Raw genomic sequence first — 9,797 nt, 5'->3', positions numbered from 1 at the left:
ACGTCCAAATCTTACCAAACTTCACAGCAATTGCTTAACTCATATTTAAGACTCGTGCCGGGCGTCGGAACAAAAATACGAGCCCACAGCACCGTCTACTAAACAAATAATACTTTCTAATTCTTTAATTATTATCAGAAAATAATTTCACACAAAACTTCATTCCTCGGACTCGGGGCCTCGGAATTTGATCCCAGGCACACCCCCAAATCTCATATTTTCTTTCGGACCCTCCGGGACTGTCCATCACGAGTCCGGGTTCGTTTGCCCAAAATGTTGACCGAAGTCAAACTTAATCAATTAAAACATCAGAATTTATTATTTTTCTCACAAATTCATATTTAAACTTTTCCGGCTACGCGCCCGGACTACGCACACAACTCGAGGCAACCCCAAATGAGGTTTCCAGGGCCTCAGAAGTACAGAGGGAGTAGGAATACAGGTGATGACCCCTTCGGGTCGTCACAACCTATTGTCCTTAACTTTTGAACTTGTAACTGTAAGTTAAGGACTGTCTGTCCTTAACTTTTAGGCTTCTTACCCTAAGTTCAGGACCTATTGTCCTTAACTTTTGGGCTTCTTAGCCTAAGTTCAGGACCTATTGTCCTTAACTTTTAATTTATTTTAACACAAAATAAATTAAATGCAAACACACAATAAGGATAATAACGTACAATTGTGTAATAAAATTAAAATTATATTATATTTAGTTACGTTTCGATGCTACTTCAGGAAATTTAACACTAATATAATGACGTTGACCTTGTTGAATTTGAAATCGCCATTGCAAGTAGGCAGGTGATTTTCAAAGTTACAAGGCTTATCTATGAACACAGGCATGCATCGAACTGAGAGAGAGAGAAGCGTTTGGGAAGAAAAGCAATGAAAGAAAGGGTAACTCAGTCTTTTCATATTAATTTTAATAGATTGGTGGCTAGTTTTGCTCACCATTAAAAATGATGGATAAATAGTAAATACCACTTTAAATAGTGGCTACCCCACACAATTTTTACCCATTTATATTAGCAATTTGATCTTGACAGTTAAATATTGATTTGAAATGAAAAGCGACAGATATTGATGATGGGCAAAATTCTTTTGTCGCATTTATTGTTATTTTTCAAAGTATCAACAAAGTCATAATTTTTTTAGACTCGCATAACATTTAACTTATCATTCGGCAGCATCAATGTAAATGTTAAGTGTACGATCGTTTTATATTTTTAAGTGTAAAGATTTATTGATCCCAATTCCAAGGATTCGGTTGAAACTTCCTAACATGCGTTAGATTCATGTATTTCATCACACTTTGCAAGTTTTAAACACTAAAGGCACGTTTGGTTAAACGTATTGAATTAAAAATCATGGTATAAGATATATGATTGTTTATCCTAAGTTTGGTCTCAATTTTCAAGTTCGCTAATTCCTATATTATTTTATACCAAGACCAATATAGTATAAGCAATATCATGGTTAATTATACGTGGATAAAGCATCCAAAATGGCAAAGCTATCCCCGAGGTTCTTCTCATACGCTTTTCGAAGCCCTTGCACAATTTTCAACCAAACATAAGTGTAAGTTATGCTTTGTATATTCGATTTTTATATAATGAATCAAACGCTCAATAAAAATAATCTGTGTGTTACAATTCTTACTTTACTAGTTTTTACGTTACTAATCTTTGTATTAAAAGTGTTGCATTAATTATTTCTATACCAAATGAACTCTAAATAGTTGTATATCAAATTTTACCTATAGCGGAAAATTCCATATTTAATATGGGATGGATCACACGTCATAATTAGGGCTATCAAATGGGTGGGATGACATGATTTTGGACGGGTCAAAATGGATTGAGCTGATAAATGAGCGGGTCATGAGTTACTTGGCTGAGATGGACTGGGTCAAGATGAGCTTTTAATTTGGGCCACAGCCCAACCCACCCAACTGTTACCAAACTTTAATTAAGGTGTTATTTTCTTATGAATTATTTAATTATCAAATAAGACATCTTTTCTTTTGTTAGGGTTATATATAGCATATCAAACAAAAAAGAATTACTTTAAAAATATTTTAACAAAGTTGCTCATGAATCAAATTGAATTAAAAATTAACTCAATTTTAGATGGGCTGCATTTAATAATGGGCGGATCAATGAACAGCTCAAACTTGAACGGATTGGACAAGTTGAATGGATTTGACCTCAAATTGCCATCCCTAAAGTTATAACTATACCTATTTGCTAAAGCTCATTATGGGGCTAATTTGATACTCCAATGGTTCATGTTTATCCTTTTTATTTTGTTAAAAAAGAATAACCCTTTCTACGTTTTAAAATAACTTGATTAAAATTTGTATTTATCTTTAATGACACACATTTTATAGTCATATGGAGAGAAATAATTTAATTTGATACGTGTCTTGAGGTCTTGCTATCACATGGAAGATCGCTTTAATTTAATTAAACAAAAAAAGAAAGTGTAAGATAAATTATTAAATAGAGAGAATAGGAATATTTTATCAACCGTCACCTCCTAGTCATCATCCTATTCTTACTACTTAGTCATCAGCCTATTTTAGTCAGCCAAATATATAGGATTTAAAAAAAAAATTATTAGGTACAGTATCACGGAGTGAAGTAGTTCTCATTTGTTTTTGCTGATCTTATCGCTGCCATGAATGCTCTTGCTGCCACCAACCGCAACTTCCGTCAAGCCGCTCGCATTCTTGGATTGGACTCCAAAATTGAAAAGAGTCTTTTGATTCCTTTCAGAGAAATTAAGGTACAATTAACCGATGTATATTAAAGTTTCTATCTTCTTGTCTGTTTAATTTTTTTCATATTAAACTCTTTTCACTCCAAAAAAAAAAAAATATTATTTCTGACGGTAGGTTGACGGTGTTTTGATGTTGGATCAGGTGGAATGTACAATTCCTAAGGATGATGGAACGTTAGTTTCGTACGTTGGATTCAGAGTACAGCACGATAATGCTCGGGGTCCTATGAAAGGAGGAATTAGATACCATCATGAGGTTTGCTCTTTTTTTAATGTAAAAAATCCTTTTGGTCAATGCATATTGGTTATCTTTAGTTACAGTGCACCTTTTCTTTTTCTTTTTCTTTTTTTGACAAGTTACAGTGCGTACCTTTATAATTGGATTTTGCATTTCCTTAGAACTTTGCCTAAAAGAATTAGGTCGAATAAACACCGGATATGAGTAAAATTACTGATTTTTGATCTTGTATAGATTGCAGTGTGTGTTCTATGAGAAAGCTAGGATTTGTGAGGAATTGGAAGGTTAAATCCACAACCAACATCATTGCATTTGAATCTAATTATATGTGTAGTTTCTTTGATAATATCATTTCCTCTTAAAAGGGGAATATTTGAATCTTAGCTATACTACTCTTGATATTGGTTTTCTTAGGGCAGGTGAATTCCTGCTTATATGTGTTTCGATGGGCGATAAGCTTTCCTTAATGCTTTCAGACTCTATCGGTTGCTTGATGGTTGACTAATAAACCAAATGCAATTATTTAGTTGGAAAAAGATGGGGCAGAGTACAGAGGAATTGTTAGGAAGATTCACACAACCGACCCCTACTAGTTTGGCATTTAGGTGTAGTTGATCGATTATTTTGATAATCACCTCTTGTTATTTGGTTAAACATCTCTGTCTGAAGGATTTTTTTTTCTTTAAAGGTTAATTTCAGTTGAGTACATGTTATCTACAAGATCATGATCAAGCAAGTCCTCTACCATGTCATGATTCCTCCAATATATTCCTTTCAAATTAGTGCATTTCAATGTCAAACTCCACTCCTTTCTTACTTTTTATTTTTATTTTTAATAGTTTTGCTGGTATCTCCGTATAACATTCTTTATTCTGTGCTGAAATGTTGTAAATTTTCTACAAGGTTGAGCTTGATGAGGTAAACGCCCTTGCTCAACTGATGACTTGGAAGACTGCTGTAGCCAACATTCCATATGGCGGAGCTAAAGGTGGAATCGGCTGTACCCCTAAAGATTTAAGCATGAGCGAGTTGGAGCGACTTACTCGTGTTTTCACACAGAAAATTCATGATCTAATTGGAATTAATACTGATGTGCCCGCACCTGATATGGGCACTAACGCACAGGTTGTAACACAATTTTACAAACAACTTTGTCAAAATATTATTAATCCTCTCGAGCTTTAGAATAAGATGCACATAATATTCTATATGATGTTTGCTACCGACAGACTATGGCCTGGATTTTGGACGAGTATTCAAAATTTCATGGTCACTCACCCGCAATTGTGACTGGAAAACCGATTGTAAGTTTTTCATACCTGTCAAGACTTCTCCTATTTGGCTAAAATTAGAACAACTTTGTATATGACTTCTCTAATCATCCTTTGTTCACCCTTTCTTTAGGATCTTGGGGGGTCATTAGGTAGGGAAGCTGCGACAGGGCGTGGTGCCGTCTATGCTACAGAAGCTTTACTTGCTGAATATGGGAAGAATATTAAGGATTTGACTTTTGCAATTCAGGTAGAATCTGCAATTAATCTGTTCTAGCCATTCCATTTCCTTCGCCTGGCTATTTCATAGTATTCAGTCAAAATGATGTCATATGTATTTGGATTCCTCAGGGATTTGGAAATGTAGGAGCGTGGGCAGGAAAGATCATTCATGAGAGAGGCGGCAAGGTAATCGCAGTGAGTGATATAACTGGAGCCATCAAGAATCCCAATGGACTTGATATACCAGCTTTGCTTAGTCATAGAGAAAAGACAGGGAAGCTCACCGATTTCACTGGTGGGGATGTGATGAATTCTGATGAGTTGCTAACACATGAATGTGATGTTCTCATCCCTTGTGCTTTGGGAGGAGTTTTGAACAGGTTCAACCTTTATCTTGCTCTGAAATTCATTGCTTAGTTATTGGAATTTGCTTGTGTCGAGAGAATGCAGAAGTCAATTTCAGTAATTTGTCACATTATAAGTAGGATAAGGGACCATGACACATCCATCTCAAACTAATACAGACCACATTAGCAGCAACATTATTTTTCACTATAAATGATTTCATATGTAGCAGATTTTATACTAGAATATGCTTCCATTAATTGATTGTACAAGTATTTACTTGGTTTTTATGTCACCTTTTGTTACATTTGGCGAAACTAAGTTCTTCTTTCTCTCTTCCAAAATTATTGTGGCATATGCTGCAGCCAATAAAAACTTCTTCGGTTTTTTGATCAGATAATGGGAAAAGAAGTTGCTGGTTGAATTTCTTCCTTATACTGCCTTGTATTACCAAGCCATTTTTGTGAACTAAATGTACCTAATGTACAGTATCTTACTTGTCCTTGACAGTTCTTATCTTTTTGTTTGAAGAGAAAATGCTGATCATGTCAAGGCTAATTTCATTATAGAAGCAGCAAACCATCCTACCGATCCAGATGCTGATGAGGTACCACTTTTTTTCCGGGATTTTGAGTTTTTCGGACTAGCATAATTATAGCTTTTCACATACAATTGCTTTCTGCAGATTTTATCTAAGAAAGGAGTAGTAATACTTCCTGACATCTATGCCAATGCTGGAGGTGTGACTGTCAGTTATTTTGAGTGGGTTCAGGTAACTTTTGATATTTATGCCTCCCGGATATTTTTGTCACTACACCAGATAGCAGCATGAAGGGTTTAGGTTAACAAGTATTTTCGCGAAACACATTGAGAGATGCAATAGTATAGTTAATTGGAAATCTTGCATTTTTAACAAGCCAGTTTCTGTAAAGTTATTTCCTGAAAAAAGAACTGAGAGGTTGAGAAAATTTGGAGTTTTTGCTCTTAATATCTTCTCTGATATGCAGAATATTCAAGGATTCATGTGGGATGAGGAGAAGGTTAATGCGGAGCTTAAGAAATACATGACAAGAGCCTTCCATAACCTCAAGAGCATGTGTCATTCACACAACTGCAATCTTCGGATGGGTGCCTTCACATTGGGTGTCAATCGTGTTGCACGCGCCACACAACTAAGAGGTTGGGAGGCATAGTTGCACTTTTTTCACCGCACAATGTACACATCCTGCAGCAGAAAGTTTGCACCGTCTTTCTCCCAAGTACAAATGTTAGAATGCTCTACAAACTGAAATGTGTACTTGAGACATTTTATTCATTATTCAAATAAAAGAAAAAAATAACTCGTTAATTGCCTTGGAATTCTGTACTTTTCATCTGGTAACTTGGAGAATTTGTCCCTTGTCGCCATTCTTAGGGGTTCAGGAGCTTAACCGTCAGTTCTTTCATTTTCTAGCATGAGGGATGCCGGTTGCGGAGTAACTTATACTAAGGGCATGTTGAATGTGTTAGTAGACTGTATTTGTAAAATAATTCTGGAAATATAAATGAGTATAAATAGAAATGAACATAAACAGAAATGACATAAAACCAATTCGAGCCCACTGAATTCACAGTGTTTCCTTAAGGAATTTAATCCCCTCCTAGTACCCAAGGTTATGGATTATTTCCTCCCAGGATAGAACGAATTACACACTGGTGTAGCGGTAATTCAAACCCCAGTGTTTCAGCGAACACAAAGTTCGGTAGCAAATCAAACTTACTTTTTGCTTTGTTTGATGCTAAAAGTATGCAGAAGAAGGAGAAGAAACTCAGAAAATCATAGTGAAATTCTGAGCAGAATAGTATTGTATTTATAGCCAAAGTTAGGCTGAAATCTGAAGAGGTGCAACTCTTCAGAATGGCTGTTTATGCAAAACGCCCACAGCATAAATGCCATTACATAAATGGCCATTTACTCAATAATAAAGAGGGAAAATAAAGAGGGAAAATTGAAGAGGGTAGTTACTTTTCTGTATATTTAATATTAATATTTTGTTATTAAAACAAATATTTAATAACATTTCTGTTAATATTTTACTATTAACAAATAAATTTGGTCCAAAAAGTTAATCAATCAATCATTTGACCAAATCCGTAGCCGTAGCCGTAGCCGTAGCCGTAGCCGTAGCCGTAGCCGTAGCCGAAGCCGAGCCGAACGAGCGACGACGACGACGGCGCGAGGCTTGCCTTCTTCTCAACTCTTTAAGAGCTAGAAGAAGAGCAATTGCTTATATACCCATAAAAAACCTCTTCCTCTTCCAATATGGGACAATGCCCATTTGCCAAGGGGGGAACTTAAAATTTCACTCAAAAATTTTATTTCCCTCCATTTCCCATTCACCATCTTTTAAGTATTTAATATATTAATTAAACACATCCAAAACCCAACAGAATGCATATTGTTGCATTGAACTATTCTTTATCTTCACTCTATATGGTAGGAGTAATAACTTTGAAATAGTAAGTTAACCGCTGATAGTATCGTATCTGGTCAGGACGGATGAAGAGCTAACGCTATGGGTTTGGTGGAACCCAGTAGCTTGGCTTAAACCCTGTATTTATCTTAAAAAATTTATTTAATATGTACAAATTATTTGTTTAGAACCCAATAACTCGATGCTAGAATTCAGAAACCATGAACTTCAAATCCTGGATCCGTCTTTGTATGTGGTGCTATCAAATGACAAATATACCATAATTATATGGAGATAGACACTAAAAGGCAGCAGGTTTCCAAATTTTCTACTCCAAATTCATTGGGGTTGAATGCCCTAAAAAATAAATTGAAGATGTTGTTTATCCCTTGCTCTCATTATATTCATAAAAAAGGTCACCAAAAGTGGAAGTAGATATGGTCAGGAAGATATGGGCTGCCATGCCCATGATGTTGCAGAACTAGATAAGCTTTATTTATTTCAGAATGGGCCTTTTTGCCACTTATCCTAACACCATCTCATTCAAGAGGGGAAGAGTAACTTGAGCCAAACTAGAGATCTTACTTACAATCATGGCTGCTGTAGCCATTACTTCATTTACACACACAGCTTGCAGCTCTCATCACTTCAAGAAGAAACAATGGCCTCAAGCCAAGTGCATGAAGATTACCAATGTCATGACTCCAAAAGTTGAAGCACAAACACACTTAAATGTTGTTGAAATTAAAGACAGATCTTCTTTGCTGGCTGGTGATAATGCAAAGCCCACAAGGAGTGATGAAGTTCAAGATGGTACAGGTAGAGAGTCTCAAGTCGTAAGATTTTCGGACGAAAGATGGAAGAATGGGACATGGGATCTTAATATGTTTGTGAAAAATGGCAAAATGGATTGGGATAGTGTCATAGTTGCAGGTAAACAAAGAACAAATCTTTTCACTACTAAAACACAAAGATTGTTTAACTGAATTAATTTATTCATATTAATAATGTTGCAGAAGCACAGAGGAGGAAATTCCTTGAACTTTTCCCAGAAGCAGCAACAAACCAAGAACCTGTAGTCTTTAGAAGTTCTGTTATACCATGGTGGGCATGGATGACACATTCTCACCTCCCTGAAGCTGAGCTGCTAAATGGTTTACATTTTATATCTAATGAATTCAACTTAAATCTAAAAAAAAAAAAAAATGTCTGTACTATTACTAATATAGTAAATTGATGATTTTACAGGAAGAGCTGCAATGGTGGGATTTTTCATGGCTTATCTAGTGGATGTTTTAACAGGGCTTGATGTTGTAGGCCAAATGGGTAATTTCATATGTAAAACTGCCCTATTAGCAACAGTTGCAGGTGTAATTCTGTTTAGGAAAAGGACAGATTTTGACAAGTTTAAGAAGCTAGCTGATGAAACTACATTTTATGACAAGCAATGGCAAGCATCATGGCAAGATCAACCTTCTACAAATGGTGATTCAAAGCAACAAAGAAAGTGAATTCTTTTTTTTGTGTTTGGGATAATATTGACTTCTTGTACTGTACTTGTCAAACCAAAATGCCATAGTTATATACAAGAATTATGTTATATTTGTTAGGACCGAAAAAATCAGGTGTCATGCGGAAGCTAGCAAAGCAAACCTTGAACAACGATAAATCATACAACAAAAGAGAAATCTACCAAAAGAGACACAAACATTTAACGTGGTTCGGTCAACTGACCTACGTCCACGACGGAGATGAGCAATCTACTATAATAAAAAGAGAGTACAAAATATCGAGAGAACAACCTCACGAAGAGGCAAACACAAGTGACACACTAACACTTGTCCCGTAAAGTTCTCCCCCTAAACAAGACTCCCAAGACCCCCTATGGCTACATTGTGGATGCTACTGAATGTGAAGGAAGGATCCTCAATTTATAGAAGTCCAAACCTTTTCCTACAAGAAAAAGGACTAGCCAAATATTGGAGATTTATAATTTTCTTTTACAAAAAAGAAAACCCAGTTAAGGTAATTATATTGCCCTTTTCCTTCAAGAGATAGGAAAACCAAATATGGTAAGAAAATTATGGCAAACACCTAACAATTCTCCCCCTTGGCCTGAATTTTTTGACCAAATAAACTTGATCCACCTTCTTCACATAGCCTTCAACAGGTCGCATCTCCAGATCTCCGCCACAAAGTTTGTCTCAACGTGCGTAGCACTCCGGTCAAATTTCTCAGACAAAAAATCACGATTATCGTCAAATATGTTGCAGCTAGAACTGAACACGCCAAGATGAACCTGTCTTGAACCTTGCTCTGATACCAGTTGTTGAGCTAAAACGGCCCAATGACACTCTTAACATGGTGTGATATTGTCCGCTTTGGGCCAAGCCCGCACGGTTTTTCCCAAAAGGCCTCACACCATTAAGAGATCCCTACACCTTATATGTAGACTCCCAATCTTTTCAGCTACCAATGTGGGACTTTGTT

At 36.1% G+C, this 9,797-nt stretch overlaps 2 protein-coding genes across 3 annotated transcripts; both read left to right on the top strand.

Moving 5' to 3' along the window:
• The first annotated feature begins 2,601 nt into the window (after nucleotides 1–2,601).
• Nucleotides 2,602–6,206, top strand: LOC109213067 (glutamate dehydrogenase A-like). Of its 2 annotated transcripts, XM_019376818.1 has the most exons (9): nucleotides 2,602–2,784; nucleotides 2,921–3,034; nucleotides 3,920–4,141; nucleotides 4,246–4,320; nucleotides 4,421–4,537; nucleotides 4,639–4,889; nucleotides 5,386–5,461; nucleotides 5,540–5,626; nucleotides 5,862–6,206. In XM_019376818.1, exons 1-9 carry the CDS (start codon nucleotides 2,677–2,679, stop codon nucleotides 6,045–6,047), a joined length of 1,236 nt encoding a protein of 411 aa, XP_019232363.1. In that variant the 5' UTR covers nucleotides 2,602–2,676; the 3' UTR covers nucleotides 6,048–6,206. The 2 variants fall into 2 exon arrangements, with proteins under 2 accessions (XP_019232363.1, XP_019232364.1); XM_019376819.1 differs by lacking the exons at nucleotides 2,602–2,784; nucleotides 2,921–3,034 and adding an exon at nucleotides 3,165–3,300.
• Nucleotides 6,207–7,864: 1,658 nt separating this feature from the next.
• On the top strand, nucleotides 7,865–8,899 carry LOC109213064 (light-harvesting complex-like protein 3 isotype 1, chloroplastic). The gene is made up of 3 exons (XM_019376811.1): nucleotides 7,865–8,240; nucleotides 8,324–8,461; nucleotides 8,556–8,899. The coding sequence occupies exons 1-3, from the start codon at nucleotides 7,901–7,903 to the stop codon at nucleotides 8,816–8,818; spliced, it is 741 nt and encodes a 246-aa protein (XP_019232356.1). The 5' UTR covers nucleotides 7,865–7,900; the 3' UTR covers nucleotides 8,819–8,899.
• The last annotated feature ends 898 nt before the right edge of the window (nucleotides 8,900–9,797 follow it).

Source organism: Nicotiana attenuata, unplaced genomic scaffold (genome assembly GCF_001879085.1).
Source record: "Nicotiana attenuata strain UT unplaced genomic scaffold, NIATTr2, whole genome shotgun sequence".
Lineage (NCBI taxonomy): Eukaryota > Viridiplantae > Streptophyta > Magnoliopsida > Solanales > Solanaceae > Nicotiana > Nicotiana attenuata.
This window is presented reverse-complemented; position numbering and strand designations above follow the sequence as displayed.